This window comes from Dama dama, chromosome 9 (genome assembly GCF_033118175.1).
Source record: "Dama dama isolate Ldn47 chromosome 9, ASM3311817v1, whole genome shotgun sequence".
NCBI lineage: Eukaryota > Metazoa > Chordata > Mammalia > Artiodactyla > Cervidae > Dama > Dama dama.
Genome location: NC_083689.1, coordinates 43,321,898 through 43,342,104, shown reverse-complemented (window position 1 = coordinate 43,342,104; position 20,207 = coordinate 43,321,898). Strand labels below are relative to the sequence as shown.

The window sequence follows — 20,207 nt, the reverse complement described above, 5'->3', positions numbered from 1 at the left end:
CAAACATTCTCAATGGTGGAAAACTGAAAGCATTTCCTCTAACATCAAAAACAAGACAAGGGTGCCACTCTCATCACTATTAGTCAACATAGATTTGGAAGTCCTAGACATGTTAATCACAAAGAAAAAGAAATAAAAGAAATCCAGATTGAAAAAGAAGAAGTATAACTCTTACTGTTTGCAGATGGCATGATACTATACGTGGAAAACTGTAAAGTTGCCACCAGAAAATTACTAGAGCTAAGCAATGAATTCAGTAAAGTCACAGGATACAAAATTAATACACAGAAATCCCTAGCATTCCTATACCCTAACAACAAAAAGTCAGAAAAAGAAATTAAGGAAATAATTTCATTCACCATTGTAACAAAAAGAATAAAATGTTTAAGAATAAACTTACCTAATGTGACAAAAGACCTGCATGTATAAAACTGTAAGAACCTGTTGAAAGAAATCAAAGATGACACAAACAGATGGAGAAATATGCCATGTTCTTGGATTGTAAGAATCAGTCTTATAAAGTGACTATACTACCCAAAGCAATCTACAGATTCAATGTAATCTTTATCAAATCATGAATGAAATTGTTCACAGAATTAGAGTTAAAAAATTTACAACTTGTATGGAAACACAAATGACTTTGAATAGCCAAAGCAAACTTGAGAAAGAAAACTGGAGCTGGAGGAACCAACCTTCTTCAGACTATCAAGACAGTCATCAAGACAGCACAGTACTAGCAGAAAACTGAAATATGGGTCAACTGAACAAGACAGAAAGCCCAGAGGTAAACCCACGCACCTAGGCACCTTATCTTTGAAAAAGAGGTGAGAAAATACAAAGGAGAAAAAACAGCCTCTTCAGTCAGTGGTGCTGGGAAAACTGGACAGCTACATGTAAAGGAGTGAAACTAGAACACTTCCTAATACCACACACAAAAATAAATAGAAAATTAATTGAAGACTTAAATGTAAGGCCTAAAGCTTTAAAATCCCTAGAGGAAAACATAGGCAGTACACTTTTTGACATAAATCAAGCAGGATCCTCTTTGACCCACCTCCTAAAGTAATGGAAATAAAAACAAAAATAAACAAGTGGGACTTAATTAAACTTAAATGCTTTTGCAAAGCAAAGGAAACTATAAACAAGATATAAATACAACCCTTATAATGGCAGAAAATAATAGCAAATGAAACAACCAACAAAGGGTTAGTCTCCAAAATATGCAAGCAATCCATGAAGCTCAATACCAAAGAAACAAACAACCCAATCAAAATATGGGTGGAAGACCTAAACAGACATTTCTCCAAAGAAGATATATAGATGGCCAACAAACACAAGAGAAGAAGCTCAACACTGCTTACTATTAGAAGCATGCAAATGAAAAGTGCTATGAGGTATCACCTCACACTGATCAAAATGGCCATCATCAAAAAATAAATTAAAAAAAATAAAATAACAACAAATGCTGGAGAAGATATGGAGAGAAGGGAACTCTCTTGCACATTGGTGGGAATATACATTGATACAGCCACTGTGGAGAACAGTATGAATATTTCTTTAAAAAAAATTAAGAATAAAACTAACATGTGATGGAGCAATCCCACTTCTCTGGGCACTTACCCTGAGAAAATCAAAAGATACATATGCCTCAATATTCAATGCAGCACTATTTGCAATAACCATTACAGGCAAACAACCTAGATGTCCATCAACAGTTGAATGGATAAAGATGTGTGATATATATAATGAAATATTACTCAGCTCTTAAAAGGAAGAAATTTGGTCACTTGTAGTGATGTGGATGAGCCTAGAGTTTGTCATACAGAGTCTAGTAAGTCAGAAAGAGAAAAACAAATATCATATATTAACACATGCATAATTAATCTCTAAAATATACTGATGAATCTATTCACAGAAATAGAAATGCAGACATAGAGAATGAATTTGTGGATATGGGGGAAATGAGAGGGTGGGACAAATTGAGAGAGTAGCATTGACATATATATATTACTAAGTATAAAATAGGTAGCTAGTGGGAAGCTTCTGTATAGCAGAGGGATCTCAACTCATTCTGTGTGTTGAGATAAAGGGATAGGTTGCTTTTTGGAAGGGAGGCTCAACAGAGAGGCAATATATATAACCTTACACCTAAAATGACTAGTAAATGAAGAGCAAACAAAAACCAAAGTTACTAGAAAGAAAAAAATCTTAACGATCAGAGCAGAAATCAATGAAATAGTGATGGAAAAAAAATAACCAAGATCAATGAAACTAAAAGCAGTTTCTTTGAGGTGATAAAAATGACAAATCTTTGCCAGATTCATCAAGAAAAAAAGAAGAGAACTCAAAACTATAAAATTAGAAATGAAAAAGGAGATGTTACAACAGAAATACAAAAGATTTTAAGTGATTACTACAGGCAGCCATATGCCAATAAAATGGACAACCTGGAAGAAATGGACAAATTCTAAGTTTTCTAAGGCTCTGTACAGCCTTCCAAGACTGAAACAGGAAGAAATAGAAAATATGAACAGACTAATCATAAGTACTGAAATTGAAAATGTGATCAAAATTCTTGCAACAAACAAAGACCAGGATCAGAGGGTTTGACAGGTCAATTCAATTCTATCAAACATTTAGAGAAGAGCTAATATCTACCCTTCTAAAATTGATCCAAAAAATTACAAAGGGATAAACACATCCAAACTCATTCTATGAGGCCACCATCACCCTGATACCAAAACCAGACAAAGATATCACAAAAAAATAAAACTACAGGCCAATATCATTCATAAACATAGATGTAAAAGTCCTCAACAAATACTAGCAAGCCAAAAACAACAACATATACAACCTGACAAATAGGTATATATCCCAGGGATGCAAGGATTCTTCACTATATGAAAAATCAATTAGATGATACACTACATTAACAAACTGAAGGATAAAAACCATATGATAATTTTAAAAGATTCAGAGAAAGCTTTTAACATAGTTCAACACACATTTATGATAAAAACTCTTCAGAAAGTAGGCTTAGAGGGAACCTGAGTGAGTGAAGTCGCTCAGTCGTGTCCAACTCTTTCCAATCCCATGGACTGTAGCCCGCCAGGCTCCTCTGTCCATGGGATTCTCCAGGCAAGAATACTGGAGTGGGTTGCCATTTCCTTCTCAACACAATAAAGACCAGATATGAAAACCCTCAGGAAACATCATTCTTAATGATGAAAAATTGAAAACACTTCCTCTAAAAACAAGCATTTCCTCAAGTATTATCAAGAATAAGACAAGGAAGTCCACTCTCACCACTATTATTCAATATAGTTTTGGAAGTCCTAGTCAAGGCAATCAGAGAAGAAGAAATAAAAGTAATCCAGATTGGAAAAGAAGAAAAGCTATCACTGTTCACAGATGACATAGTTCTATACATAGAAAATTCTAAAGATGATACCAGAAAGCTACTTGAGCTCATCAATGAGTTTAGTAAAGTCACAGGATACAAATTTAGTACTCAGATATCTCTTGCATTCCTATACACTAACAATGAAAAGTCAGAAAGAGAGATTAAGGAAACAATCTCATTTACTATCATATCAAAAAGAATAAAATACCTAGGAATAAAACTACCTAGTGAGGCAAAAGATCTGTACTTGAAAAAACTAAAAATGGAGCTCTCACATGACCCATCAATCCCCCTCCTAGGCATATAACTGGAGAAAACCATCATTCAAAATGATGCATGCAGCTGGATATTCCTTGCAACACTGTTTGCACTAGTCAAGACGTAGAAACAGCCTTGATATTCATCAACAGATGAATGGATAAAGAAGTTGTGGTACATATATGCAATGGAATGTTACTCTCATATAAAGGAATGACTTTGAGTCAGTTAAACTGAGGTTGATGAACCCAGAACTTATTACACAGAGTGAAGTGAGTCAGAAAGAAAAAAGTTTTGTGTATTAATGCATATGTATGAAATGTAGAAAAATGGTACTATTGAACCTATTTGCAGGCCAAGAGTAGAAATACAACCATAAGAGAACAGACTTTTGGACACAGAAGAGGGAGGAGAGAGTGGGATGGATTGAGAGTAGCATTGAAACATATACGTTACCATTTGTAAAAGAGCTGGTGGGAAGTTGCAATATAACACAAGGAGCTCATCCAGATAGAAAATTAAAAAGAAAACATAATCATTAAGTGATACATTAGAACATATTGACTTATTTAATAATTGTTATTTATAGGATATTCCATCTGAAAATGGCATACTACACTTTCTTCTCATGGAATATTCACAGAGCCCGTTGCTCTGTGACAAGCTAGAAGGGTGGGATGGAGGGGGATGGGAGGAAGACTCAAAAGGGAGGGGATAAATATATACTTATGGCTTACCTGGTGGCTCAGATGGTAAAGAATCTGCCTGCAGTACAGGAGACCCTGGATCAATCCCTGGGTCGGGAAGATCCACTGGAGAAGAGAATGGCTACCTACTTCAGCATTCTTGCCTGGAAAACCCCATATACAGAGGAGCCTGGCAGGCTACAGTCCATGGGGTCCCAAAGAGTTGGACACAACTGAGTGACTAAGCATGCATGGCGGATTCGTGTTGTTGTATGGTAGAAACCAATGAAACATTGCAAAGCAATTTTCCTTCAATTAAAAATATTTTTTAAAATGTGGTGCATATATACAATGGAATATTACTTAGCCAAAAGAAGGAACAGATTAGTACTATTTGCAGAGGTAGATGGTCCTAGAGATTGTCAGAGTGAAGTAAGTCTGAATGAGAAAAATGAGTATCACACAGTATCACTTATATGTGGGGTCTAGAAAAAAAAAATGGCAGAGATGAATTTATATGTAAAGCAAAAACAGAGTCACGGATGTGGAGAACAAACTTTTGGTTACCAAGGGGGGAATGGAGAGTGGGATAAATTGGGAAATTGGACTGATACATATATCTGTACTATGTGTTAAAAAAATTACTACTTAGAACCTCCCATATAGCACAGGGAACTCTACCCAGTGCTCTCTGGTGATCGGAATGGGAAGGAACTCTAAAACAGAGGTTGTGTTTGTGTGTGTGTGACTGATTCACTTTACTGTAGGGCAGTAAATTAATGCAACATTGCAAAATCACTATTCTCCCATTAAAATTAACTTATAAAAGGTGTGAAGTGAAAGTGTAAGTGTTAGGTGCTCAGCTGTGTCTGACTCTTTGCAACCCCATGGACTGTGGCCCACCAGGCTCCTCTGTCCATGGGATTTTCCAGGCAAGAATCCTGGAATGGGTGGCCATTTCCTGCTCCAAAAGATTGGTGATCATTGTACTATTTTGTGAATGAGTTTAATTCAATTGATTTGTACACTTTAAAATTGTTACAGTGGCAAATTTATGAGGTGGATGAACTTGGAGCCTATTATGCAGAGTGAAGTATATCAGAAAGAGAAAGACAAATACTGTGTATTAATGCATATATACAGAATTTAGAAAGACAGTACTGTTGATTCTACATGCAGGGCTGCAAAGGAGACACAGATGTAAAGAACAGACTTTTGGACTCAGTGGGAGAAGGTAAGGGTGGGATGATTTGAGAGAATAGCATTGAAATATGTACATTACCATATATGTTACATATTTACTACAGTAAAAATAAGCTTGTTCTATCAAGAATAGTATTAGTTTATCACTGCATTGTACACTCAGAGTAGAATAATTGGATTTTTAAAAAATCTGTAGGACATGTACCAAAATTACTGTAGTGAACAAATATTTCAGGCTCTCTCCTCCACTACATGAAAACACCTTTGTGGGGACACACAAATCTTGTGTTCTGCAATCAATGTTTGGCAGTATAGAAACCTAAAATAACATTGAAATAACATTCAAAATATTACTTTTGTACACCCATGATCAATTCTGTGTGTACAGAAACTATAATAGAATTGTAATTATTCAATAGGAAAAAAATTCCCAAAGCTTCTTCTGTTCCAACTTCACTCCCTTGATGTAGTCACCCTCTGTCTCTTTCCTGAATACTCTGGCGATAGCATGAATGTCTTGTGATTTTAAGAGTTTTATGACATATTTGGTCCTTTGGGAGTTGGCATATATTTTTGTTCTGAAAATACTGTGACTTATTCTCATTCTTTTTGCTAACCACTTTCTTAGGGAAAATATCAGTGCTTCTCTCTAATTTAAACTTATTCTAATTTAAAAAATTAGGACTGTGTCCTTACACATGCATTAGAAGAGAATTTAGTACACCTGCCACCACTGATGTGAAGATTTCCAATATTTTTAAGGCTTCCAAATCCTTGGATGCTCTCCTATTTTTAATGCCACTTGCACTGAATTTGCTAATCTTATCAAATATTGAAATAAAATACTGCCCTTTATACAATATTTGCACCCTGACTACAGAGAGATGATGCTGAAAGATAGCCATTAGTAAGTCATATTCTTCAGTTTATTTGTTTTCTTTCATGGTACATATTTAAGATAAAACAGTATCACAGAGTTTCTGGTAATTCCAGTAAGATTGATGAGCACTGATCCTTTTGAGTAACAGGATTTTTTCTTTTTGGAGTCCCTGGTATTTTAGTAGGTTGCCTACCTTCGGGGGAAGAGTTGGGACTGAATAAATGATTTACAAAATATGGACTCATTCCTGTAACTGTCATCATGCTTTCTATGTCATAATGTCACAGGACTTGGGGCTGAGTCACATTTTTCAAGAGTGATTTTTATTGTAATGGTTTTGGTGAGTCACTCTCATGAGCAAAACTCTTCCTTTACAGGATTTTTTTTTTTTACTAAGAATCTGGGTGTCATGAGCATAGCTCCAGTACTTGCACTGAGCAACTCTTGGAGTTTGCGTAAGCCCCTAAACATTTCTAGAAATGAATCACGTTATCACTAAGATCTTCATTTCCTCAAAAATTCTACCAAACTATTACTTCATGACTATGATTGATATTTTGGTCCCCATCTGCTGGGAACATTCATACCTATTCTTCATATGTGAGTCAACAAAATTTTCATTATCTCCAGAGGGGCAATTAAACCCACAGATGACAACACAGTCCTCAGTTTAGACTTTTACTTTTCTGCGTCCTCCTAAATTCATCTGCAGTAACTCTTTGCACAGGGCAGTTATTTTATTGTATCATAACTATTCTTTATTGCACATCAATATACTCATTCACATATCCTCCCCCACTTCCGTGTTATGAAACCACTCCTGACAACTCTCCATGCTTCCTGAATTTGGATGGGATCCGAATACATCTCCTTGATGCCTTCTCAGAGTTTTAGGTGCTGCTCTGATGTACTGGAGGATTGTCTCAGCATTCTGGTGTGGTGAAGACCACAGCAGTACAACTTCTGTGTATGAATTTTGGCAAATGCCTGAAGCTCTCTAAGTCTTATTTCTACAAATTCATGCGGAAACTCTACATATATTTTTTAAAACTGTGAATGTACAAGTGTTCAATTTATTCATTTGGTCTAACTTCCAGTTATACAAATAGGTAAGTTCCCTGCTGTGGGATTTTAAAAGAGTTGACAGTTGAGTTTATAAATGCTCTATTCTTCACAATGTATGGACTCCAATAATAATCAATTTACTTTTCCTTTTAAAAGACTGAAAAGAAAATTTCATGTTTTTTTTAAGAACAGTCCCAGAACTCTTCAGATACACCTGACGCAGACTGATTGTCTGTTTTCGTCTAAGAGAGCTTCTGACTTCACACACTGTCCCTGATAGGTCCTGTGTTGTTTATTTAACATTTATAAGAGGAAGAGAGAGTCTGAGTCACTGGGGCATGACTTTGACAGTTTTAAGTGTTCATTCTTAGAAATACTTTTGTGAGGTTATCACCTATAACCTTCATTTTGCTTCAGTCCTGCCTCCACCATGACTACACACCATTCTAAAAACTACTTCACAGTTTACTCATTCAATGACAATAGATCAAGGGACTTCTGTGTGTCAAACACTGCATTGGCACTGGGGACCCAAAAATAAAGTAACAGAAAGCCATAACTCCATGAAATGTTTACTCTAACGGATTGAGGTAGGTAATAAACATAATGAATTAGAATAGAATATTTGTTCTATGCTAATAAGTATTATGAATAAAAATAAAGCAGGAAAGGGGGAGAAGGGAGCTGAGAGGAAGCTATAATTTTCACTATTAAATAGCACAGTGAGGGAGGCCCTCAGTAAAATATGACTCTTGAGAAACAACCTGAAGGAGGTAAGGAATGTGAGCATGTGGCTGTGTTGGAGGAAAATCACTGCAAGCTTTGCTCCATGAAAATGGGGGGTGTTCAGCAGGGGAGCAATATGACCATTGCATTTTAATGTAATCTTCCGACTACTATGTTGAGAATAACTTGAAGGGAAGTAATAAGGAAGCAGGAAGACAATTTAGGATATAACATCAACAGTACAGGTGATAAATGATAACAGCAAGGATCAGAGTAGAAACAACAGAGGTGGCGAGAAGCCATGAGAATCTGGATACATTTAATAATAAAATGAAACATTGCCAATTATTGTGGGGTTTGAGAGAAGAGAAATGTCCAGATGGATTCCATGTGGCTATTAACTGTGTGGCAAAGGAGCACAGGCTCAACTTTGTAACATTTTACTTTATCCTGGAATATCACTGAGTGACAATGTTCAGGTGGACAGCATGGGGACTGAGCCACATATACAAATGTATCTATTACCCCCAAGCTCCCCTCCCATCCAGGCTGCCACACAATATTCAGCAAATTTCAGCACAGGCTCAATTTTAATGCCTGTGCAGTGTAGTGTTTCATTCCATAAAATACCATACCCAGTGATAACTCCTCACTAAAAACTTGGGTTGATTCTGTAAGTAATATTTCAATAACAACTCATTTCCAAAAAATTTTCATGTGTCCATTTTTCCACAGGCTATGCATATTTCCATGTCATTTAGCATACATTCCAAACTGGCCTTCAAGAGTATGATGCAACCTCATCCACAATGAAGTTGAATGGATGATTTCAGGAGCAATGACTATGCATCTAGATTTAAAGTTTGCTCACTTATATAATCCCTTTATACCTCACACCCTGTGTCTTCCCACTCACCTGCAAGGTGACCTGTTTGCCCTAACTTTAGCTGTATGTAAGATGGAAATAGCCAATGTAAGTTTTCCAGAAGTTTTTATACTGCTGGGCTTCTCCGAAAGACCCTCTCTAGAACCCATCCTTTTTATCTTTGTCTTGGGGATTTATGTGGTGTCTGTCTTGGGAAATGGCATCATCATTGTGGTCTCCTGCATGGATGTGCATCTCCACACTCCTATGTACTTCTTTCTTGTCAACCTTTCCTTCCTGGACATTAGCTTCACCACAAGCATCATCCCACAACTCCTGGTCAACCTCTGGGGACCAGAGAAAACCATCAGCTATGGAGGGTGTGTGATCCAGTTCTACATCTCCCACTGGTTGGGGGCAACTGAATGTGTCCTTCTGGCTGTCATGTCCTATGATCGCTATGCTACCATCTGCAGGCCACTCCACTACACTGTCATCATGCATCCAAAGCTTTGCTGCAGCCTGGCTTTTGCCTCATGGCTTGGGGGTCTGACCACCAGCATGGTAGGTTCCACACTCACCATGCTCCTGCCTCTCTGTGGGAACAGTCGCATTGACCACTTTTTCTGTGAGATGCCCCTCATTATGCAACTGGCTTGTGTGGATACCAGCTTCAATGAAGTAGAGATGTACGTGGCCAGCTTTATCTTTGTTGTCTTGCCTCTGGGTCTCATCCTGGTCTCATACAGCCATATTGCCTGGGCTGTGTTGAAGATCAGGTCAGCAGAAGGGTGGAGAAAGGCATTCAATACCTGCTCGTCCCATGTGGCAGTGGTGGCTCTGTTTTACGGGAGCATCATTTTCATGTATCTCCAGCCTGCCAAGAGAAACTCTCATGAGCAAGGTAAGCTTGTAGCCCTTTTCTACACTGTGGTCACCCCAATGCTGAACCCCCTGATTTACACACTAAGGAACAAGACTGTGAAGAAGGCACTTAGGCACATTGTATTAGAGAACTGTGGTTTTGGAGGGATACATATATTTAAAAACTTATCACTTGTGAGGAGGAAGCAGATTTAAAGGGATCAAAACTGATTTGGAGTGTCAGGATATTTGGGATATCATTTCTACACACTATTTCTTAAGTTCAAGGTAAATGACAAACTGAAATGGATGTACTTACATACTTTTTTCAGGCCAGTGCAAAGAGAATTTATTTTCTGTTTTATTTTTTATTAATAAGTATATTTTGCTAATTATTTATATAGCTTTGTATGTGTTATATTCATGCTACTTACGATATTGTAAATTGTTTATGTAGCTACATATGCTAATTGTTAAATGATTTTGTTAATATTTTAAAGCAATGTCTGTCACTAAAGGTGTCTAATACGTGTGAAATCCTTTACTTTTTTCCCCCCTAATACTTGTAATGACTCAGTGAGGTAGATATTATTGACCTCACAAAGGTTAGATAATTACAAAGTTATCAAGATTTTATTCTGAGATGTAAGTCTTTTCTTTGTATCCATGGACATATATGCCATTTTGGCTATAGTCTCTTGTGATGTAATAAGAAATATATACTTTTTTTTTTTTTTGTCCTGACTTCTGGCACTGAGCTTCTAGGACCCTTGAAATTTTCTGAGTGATATGGATAAGAAGGTATCTTTTATTTTCATAAAAAGGACATTTCAACATACCTAAGTTTATGCCAATGAATTAACTCAAAGAAGAGTCTCTAGATAGCTTCCAGAGGATGCCTGGATACCAGAGGAACTGACGCTGTGGTTAGAAGTTTGTAACTTTCAGTCCCAGCCCAATGTCTGGGAAGGAGTTACTGGAAATTGTCATTAATGGCCAATAACTTAATGAATCATGCCTATACAATAAACCTCCACAAAAACTTTAAACAACGGTGTTTGGAGACTTCCAGCTGGTGACTGCATCTATGTGACAAGAAGGTAGGGTGCCCTAAACTCTGCCAAGACAGAAGTTCCTGTGCTCAAGACCTTTCCAAACTTCATCCCATGTATCTCTTCTTTTATATTATTTGTCATAAACCAGTACACTAAAGTGTTTCCCTAAGTTATGAGAGCCATTCTTGCAAATCACTAAATCTAAAGAAGGGGTTATGGCAACTCTATAGTTAGTTGGTCATAGACATGGGTGGCAACCTGGAGCTTGCAACTGCCTTCTAAACTGGGGGTGGTCTTGTGGAGGACTTTGTTCTTAAATTGGCAGGATCTGGTAATAGATTTAGGTAGTTACTGTCAGAGTTAAACTGAACTATAGGCTGCCCAGTTGGTGTTTAGAGAGTTAGAATATTGGTTATTGTTGTGAAAAAAATCTCACACATTCGGTGTCAGAAAAGATGTGAGCAAAATACAATTCATGCACTTTCAGGAGGAGGAAACTAAAGAGGCAAATGCCTCAAAAGTAGAATTTTGAGTTGAATTTTCAGCAAATTGGAGATTTCATCAATAACATGCTGCACAGATATATCTGTAACTATAGGAAGATCAGTTTCCCTATTCAAGTCTACATATTCTGTTTACAGGATATGTAAAGATATATTTATTCACTGAGTACTATTCATATGTCCAAGAATGATTTCTGGAGGTTATGAAAACTAGCACACAAAGTTGCACTTAAAAAAGTGAATTAAGTTTAAGAGCAATCACTGGACTTGTTGATTTAAAACTCAAGATCATGTTGTAAAGTTAATAATATTTACATTTTTGAGATGGGAAAATTCTGATCAGAGAAAAAATTTGATCGTAAAGAAAAAATAGCATTCATGTTTTTCTTTCAAACATATTAAGTGGGTGTACCACAAACTCATTTACTTTCAGCAATATTTTGAAAGGTTTTTCTGGACTTTTTTTGGCCAAAACCCTGTCTCTAGAAATTTTGCTCCCACTTTTTGAACTCAACACCTCCCTAAATGTCACAAATTGACTCTCAGACTACTCATTTGAATAATACCAACAGATATTGGTATATTTGGATCTTGGATAAAGTAAAAGTAAATACAGTATTGAGATTGATAACTTATCAACAGTATCAACTATTAATTACTTAGTTTATTTCTTTTTTAAACTTTTTTATTGGGATATAGTTGCCTTACAATGCTGTGTTTGTTTCTTGAAGTAAAGCTATGACAAAACTAGAAAGCGTATTAAAAAACAAAGACGTCACTTTGTGGACAAAGATCTGAGCTTAAACAAAGGTCTAGGCTATGGATTTTTCAATAGTCATGTATGGATGTTAGAGTAGGGCCATAAAGAAGACTAAGCACCGAAGAACTGATGCTTTCGAACTGGTGTTGGGGAAGACTCTTGAGATTTCCTTGGACAACACGGAGATCAAACCCCTTCATTCTAAAGGAAATCAACCCTGAATATTCATTGAAAGGACTGATGCTGCCATTGAAGCTCCAATACTTTGATCACCTGATGCGAAGAGCCGACTCATTGGAAAAGACCCCGATGCTCGGAAAGATTGAAGGTAAAAAGAGAAGAGGGTGGTAGAGGATGAGATGGTTAGATAACATCCTGACTCAATGGAAATGAATCTGAGCAAAAACTGGGAGACAGTGAAGGGCAGGGTATTCTGCCATGCTGCAGACCACAGGGTCCCAAAGAATTGGACTTGACTTAGGGACTGAACAAAAACAACAATCTCCTAAAGAACAATCTTAACTTAGAGTAGAATTCAGTTTCCTTTTATGCTTAGAGAAAAGGTGAGGCAGAAGGTTCAAGATTAAAGGGTCTTGCAACTACCTAGCAATCAAGAGAAGCATAACTTTATTTTGTTTTTTGGCTTGCTCACATAGAGTAGATCACAAGGCTCCAGTGAAACTCTAAATTAATAACAGTCATTTTATTTTACCATTCTTGTCTCTACTTGCTTGCAAGGTTTCTAGACTGAAAGAGAACTACAATAAGGAACAGCCATAACTAATTTGGGACTGCAGGATGGAAAATTTCTTGAGGGAACTTAATGAGTTATTTGGGCATAAGAAACATTTTTCTGGGCTTCCCAGGTGGTGCAGTGGTAAAGAATCCACCTGCCAATGCAGAAGACACTGGTTTGATCCCTGGGTCGGGAAGATCCCCTGGAAGAGGGCACAGCAACCCACTGCAGTATTCTTGCCTGGAGAATCCCATGGACAGAATAAACCTGGTGGTCTACAGTCCATAAGGTCTCAAAGAGTCAGACATGACAGAGCCACTTTAGCACAGCACAGCACAGTTTAAAGCTGTAACTCTTGACATGCAGTGCCAAAGTGCTAAAGTAATAGAATACATAGGCTAAAGAATGAGCGAGGCAGTTTCAATACGGTGTTGTTTCACAATGAAGACATCCTCCTCAGAACCTAAAGAAATTCATTTGAAGTGTGATTTGTGGCTCATGATGAAGTCAAGAACTGAAAGGACACCAGTGATCCTACACAATTTCTGGCCCCACATCCAGTAGAATTAATGCAAACTCACTAACAGAGCCATCCTGAAGGAGTGAAGCCTGAGGGAGAGTAAGGGAGGGTCTCCCTAAACAGTGTAAATTTTTATCCTGTTTGTATTATAAGTCCTTAAGACATAGTGAAAGGGGGAAAGATGTTCATGTGACCTCTTGGAAACTCAGTTCAATTCAGTTCAGTTCAGTCACTCAGTCATGTCCGACTCTTTGCGACCCCATGGAATGTAGCATGCAAGGCTTCCCTGTCCATCACCAACTCCCAGAGCTTACTCAAACTCATGTACATCAAGTCAGTGATGCCACCCAACCATCTCATCCTCTGTCGTCCCCTTCTCCTCCCGGTTCAATCTTTCCCAGAATTAGGGTCTTTTCAAATGAGTTGGTTCTTCGCATCAGATGGCCAAAGTATTGGAGTTTCAGCTTCAGCATCAGTCCTTCCAATGAATATTCAGGACTGATTCCCTTTAGGATTGACTCGTTGAATCTCCTTGCAGTCCAAGGGATTCTCAAGAGTCTTCTCCAACACCACAGTTCAAAAGCATTAATTCTTTGGCACTCAGCCTTCTTTATAGTCCAACTCTCACAACCATACATGACCACTGGAAAAACCATAGCTTTCACTAGATGGACCTTTGTTGACAAAGTAATGTATCTGCTTTTTAATATGCTGTCTAGGTTGGTCAAGCTTTTCTTCCAAAGAGTAAGCATCTTTTAATTTCATGGCTGCAGTCAGCATCTGCAGTGACTTTGGAGTCCCAAAAAATAAAGTCTGTCACTGTTTCCATTGTTTCCCCATCTACTTGCCATGAAGTGATGGGACCTGATGCTATGATATTCATTTTTTGAAAGTTGAGTTTTAAGCCAACTTTTTCACTCTCCTCTTTCACTTTCATCAAGAGGCTCTTTAGTTCTTCACTTTCTGCCATTAGGGTGGTATCATCTGCATATCTGAGGTTATTGATATTTCTCCTAGCAATCTTGATTACAGCTTGTGCTTCATCCAGCCTAGCATTTCACATGAAGTACTCTGCATATAAGTTAAATAAGCAGGGTCACAATATACAGCCTTGATGTACTCCTTCCCCTATTTGGAACCAGTCTGTTGTTCCATGTCCAGTTTTAACTGTTGCTTCCTGACTTGCATACAGATTTCTCAAGAGGCAAGTCAGGTGGTCTGGTATTCCCATCTCTTGAAGAATTTTCCACAGTTTATTGTGATCCACACAGTCAAAGGCTTTGGCATCATCAATAAAGCAGAAATAGATGTTTTTCTGGAACTCTCTTGCTTTTTCAATGATCCAGCGGATGTTGGCAATTTGACCTCTGGTTCCTCTGCCTCTTCTAACCACTTGAACATTTGGTAGTTCACAGTTCACATGCTGTTGAAGCCTGAAAACTAGCCACCTACTTTTTTGTATTGTGCGTCTTTTTTGCCCAATACATTAGAATCTTTGAATCTCCATGATTACTCCTGTCACTCTTGCCCCTTTTTGCAGCAAGCTTTTGAACACAGGTTTTGATGCTCTCTCACCCAAGCAAACCGAACCTGAGTCACCCCAGGCCCCTTTGTATACTCCGAGACTTTCCCTCAGGGTCTCCTCACATGCTTAACTCAAGCATGCACAGTCTGGAAATGAAGCCACACCTCCCACAGGGATTGAAGTCAATGGGATGACTTCCCTTCCTTCCATCAGAAACTGATCTGAGATGCGTTTCTGTGCGGGTGTTTTCCCACAACCATCAGTTCTCTGACACATATTGGATAACCTTAGAATTTGACACTATTTACCTGAAAATAGCATCAGATATCCAGTTTAAAGACTCAATACCCAAGACTGTACCCGACTTCAGACCCCAATCACAAGTCTAGCTTGTCAGCTCTGCTTCTAAATAGGGACTTCCCCAGTGGCTCAGATAGTAAAGAATCTGCCTGCAATGCAGGAGACCCAGGTTCAATCCCTGGGTCAGGAAGCTCCCCTACAGGAGAGAATGGCTACCCACTCCAGTGTTCTTGCCTGGAGAAGTCCACGGACCGAGAAGCCTGGTGGGCTACAGTTCTTGGGATTGCCTCAATCACAAGTCTAACTTGTCACCTGTGCTTCTAATTAACTCAGCTATAAATTGAAGGTTTCCATGACTCCCTCCTCAAGTTTGATTAATTTGTTAGAATGGCTTACAGAATTCGAGAACATTTTTCTCACTAAATTAATTATTCACTCATTCCAAAGAATATTAAAGATTACAAATAAATACCCAGATAAAGAGATATAAAGGGTGGTGTCCAGGTGAGCCTTAAACACAGGAGCTTCTATCCCCATGTATTTTGAAGTGTTCAAATGTCATGACATGAAGATGTTTTCTTGTTCACCAACTTGGAAACCCCCTGCAGCCTGCATTTCTGAGTTTTTGTTGAGGCTTCATGACATAGACATGGTTGACTTAATCACTGATCTTTAGTGAATGATTCACCCTCCATCCCCTCTCTTCTGTTCTGAGGTTAGGGAATTGGGTGTATGGCGGAAGGGGCAGGACTGAAAGTTTCAACACTATAACCGCCTTGTTGATTCCGCTGGGAACCAGCCCCAGTCTGTTGGTTATCTAGTGCATGGTAAATTGACGCAATGGACCATAATCCGCTAAGCTGCTCTTTCCAGGGATTCTCCAGGCAAGAATACTGAAGTAGGTTGCCATGCCCTTCTTCAGGCGATCTTCTAACCCAGGGATTGAACCCGTGTCTCTTATGTCTCCTGCATTGACAGATGAGTGCTTTACAACTAGCGCCACCTGAGAAGCCCCAGTGGTTACCTAGAGACTTTCCAAAAGTCACCCCATTAACACAAACTCAAGTATAGTTGAAAGGGATTTTTATCATTTGTAAATGATAGCCACTTCTTTTTGTTCTAAAAACATTTCAGAAACTGAGGACAAAATTTAAATATTATAACAAAAGATGTCCTTATCAGTCTAGTCATCTAAGAAATTATAATATATATATATATATATATATATATATATATATATCACAATATCTTACAGCTCCCATATCTCTGCTAGATGGAGCACTGATAACCATGCTCATGGCCAAAGTCACCTCTGTCCTTGTCCTGCTCTACTGTTATCTGACATTATAAACCAGATGCACTGGGCATAGCGTTTGCCTTGGGGACACCCAGACTAAAGTGAAAGTAATTTATGCAAGCTAGCACACTCCACTTCATCTTTCAGCTTGGGATGGGATAGTGTGTGAAGTGGTGGGAGTCAGATGGTATCAAAAATATGATTAAAAACTGTAAACACACTCAGCAGGCAACCTCCTTGGTCCAAGACTGTAATGCAAAATATGAGAAAACAACCCAGAAAAGAGCAAGCTCAGGACTTCCTAGCAAGTTCTTTCACTAAACATTTCATAGATATATTTTCACATCAATATGTACTATATATATGTATGTATGTATTCTGAAATTTTAATTACCATGAGCATTTTCCTCATTTTCATTATTACATACAAAATTAAAATAAATCCATATGTACTGAAATTCTTGCAAACTTGACTACTAGTTATAGAAGATGGATCTTAGAATTCTGAAGCAAATAACATTCACATATTCATATTTTATGGAAATATACATTTTGAAATTGTTAAGAAACTATAAATTTATACTCTTATCAATAGCATGTGGAAAGGTATACAGTCTCACAATTTCACTAACTTTGGATTCTGTAGATCATTTTAGTCTTTGCTTGTCAATTATCTGATCACTAGTGAGTTTTAACACCTTTTGAAATGTTTTGGATACTATATGCTTTCTGTGCTAAATTGTCTTCCCCCTTTTTTCATTGTTGTTCTTGCTGTTTTACATTTTCTTATTGCTTTAAAGTAGTTTATATATGAATCTATTTCCCTTCATTATTAGAAGTGATAAATAATTTTTCCAGTGGGATGTTTATTCTTTTGATATGTTTTTTTTTGTTTCCTTCACGGTACAAAAGCTTTAAATTTTGTGTATTAAATTCCATCAACTATGTAATTATAATTCCTTATAGTCCTTATTTCATTTAACAAAATGAAACATTATTTTAACTTATTTTTTATATGCAACCTGTTTTGTGTGCTGGAGATGCAAGAACAAAGAAACGATGTCACCCTTTCACAGATACACAAGCTTATTAAATAAGCAAGCCTATAGAGAATGTAGGTTAAGACATGACAGGACGAATAGTCAATAGGATGAGAGTGGAGAAGGTGACAGGAGGTCTTGAGTTGCCATTTTAGCTCTTCGTAATGAAAGAGGGGAGGGAGACACAAAACATGAGTGTGAAGGGCATTTCATGGAAAAAGAGCAACCAGTGCAAAGGCTTTAGAGGAGAAAGAATTTCAGATGGAAAATTGACAGGTGTGGCTGAAAGGGAGTGAGAGAAAGTGTGAAAGGAATTTAAACCTGAGAGATCCTTAAGATCCAGGTGATGAGGGGTCTTCCAGACCCCAGGCAAACATTGACTTTTATGTTTTCAGACTATCTTAGTAAGTCGGAGGAAATTATTTTATGCCTTGATGCCTGAAATATGCTTAGAAATGGTCCTCCAAACACAAAATTTATTTTGTGTTTAATAGAGTTCTATTTTATGCTTATCTTTTCAATCCCTTCTACAATGTCTGTGTGTGTGTGTGTGTGTGTGTGTGTGTGGGCACATGATAGGACAAAGAAAGAACTATATTTAATATATTCCAAATGTTTATTCAATGGTCCCTCCACAGTTTATTTCAATTAGCTATATTTCTACTATTATCCTGAAATGATACATTTTTTAAAAACTACATTTCTTATGTATATAAGTTTATTTGGGGAATATCAATTCTGTTCTTTTAATATTTATTTATGCATGATGCACCCATGGTGGCTCAAACAGTAAAGAATCTGTCTGTGATGCAGGAAATATAGGTTCAAACCCTGGGTCAGAAAGATCCCCTGGAAAAGGAAATGGCTACCCACTCCAGTATTTTTGCCTGAGAAATCCCATGGACAGAGGAGCCTGGCAGGTTATAGTCCTTGGGGTCACAAAGAGTTGGACATGACTGAGCGACTAACACTTTCACTTTCACAGCACACTTTCAGTAACTGGATTAATAGAATATTTTCTTAGCTAGTAGAGCAAGGAATATATCACTATTCTTTCTATTCTTCAAATTCAAAAATTTCATAGCTGTTCCTATACTTACTTTATCTTAAATGTCACAATAAGCCCATTCCTGCTACTCAAAAACAGTATCTTATTGGGACTCTGGTAGTGAGCTAGACTTTAAATTAATGTCAGAAGAATTCACATTTTTGTAGCACCAAGACCTCTATGTAGATAATAAGGAAAGGACATGAAGCACAGGGTTTTGGTATCTGGTATGAGGTCAGGTCATACTTGCTATAGGGCCTGGTTCTTTACTTAGTGACTATGTGACCTTACTCAATTAACTCTCCTCTCTGAGCCTCATTCTCTTCATCTGTAAAACTGTGTAATAGCACCAACCACATATGCTTGTTGTGCAGCCATATGTAGTGAGAGGCTGAAAAATAACATAGTGATAAACATATAAAAACTCAACAAACAGTAGTGTTTGTTTCTTTTTATGCACATAATTGTTTTATTTCTTCATAAAATTTTCTAATTTTCTTTTACTAGTATTTACACTAGATGTACTGCTATAACTGATACCAATATAGTGACTCAAAGGATACAAAGTTGATACAGGTGCATCTCTTCTGTAGGTGGTTGACAACCATCAGTAAGAGAAAAAAGAATGGTCAAAGTTGATTTTGAGGTTTCTAACCTAAGAAACTAGTAGAATAGAATTGTCATCAAGTGAGATGGGGATACTGAAGCTAGTTAAGGTCTGGTAGAAAACAGGGTTCATTTTCGAAAACATTAAGTTCAGAAGGTGTATTAGCCATCTGTATTTAAATTTGAACTAATATTACATGTAGAATGGCTTAAACAACAATAACTTAGTTTCTCACAGGTCAGACACTGGACCTGTGAGACAGATCAGTCTTACACCAAGGTGTCATCAGGTTAATTGCTGGTAAGATCTCTCTTCCTGGTTCGCAGATTGCCTTGCTCTTACTGTGTTCACATGGCCTTTCCCCTCTGCATACTGGGGGACAGAAACAGGGGGAAAGAGATGCAGATCTGGTATTTTCCACTTTCTTATAAGGACACATATCCTATGGGATTAGGATGCCACACATGAGCTCCCTCATATAAACTTAATTATTCCTTAAGGGCCTCATATCCAAATACAATCACAATAGGGGTAACAGCCTCAACATATGAATGTTGGTGGGGGAAATGAGTCATTCCATAACACCCTTTAAATCAACATTAACAACACAGACAATGAGTTGTTTGAGTCTGAAGTGTGGGGCTGAGTTGCTGGCCAGTGATACAGTTCAAAGAGTCTTTAGGATTTAGTTAATATTTGAATCCATTAGACTATATTAGGTCACTAAGGGAATATGTGAGATAGGAAATAAATATTTATGAGTGCAAATCTCTCCACCATTTAGCCACATGACCTTGAGCAAGTCATTTGCCCATTCAAAGCTTCAGTTGCCTCACCTTTAAAATGAGGTTCGTAATAGCTCTTTG

General features: G+C 37.6%; 1 protein-coding gene across 1 annotated transcript; it reads left to right on the top strand.

The window, feature by feature from the left end:
• Positions 1 to 9,179: 9,179 nt before the first annotated feature.
• LOC133061340 (olfactory receptor 2C3-like) lies at positions 9,180 to 13,970 on the top strand (the record flags this gene model as incomplete). The annotated part of the gene is made up of 2 exons (XM_061149349.1): positions 9,180 to 10,107; positions 13,948 to 13,970. Coding segments are annotated over exons 1-2 (951 nt in total), but the record flags the coding sequence as incomplete, so codon positions are not given.
• Positions 13,971 to 20,207: the final 6,237 nt, after the last annotated feature.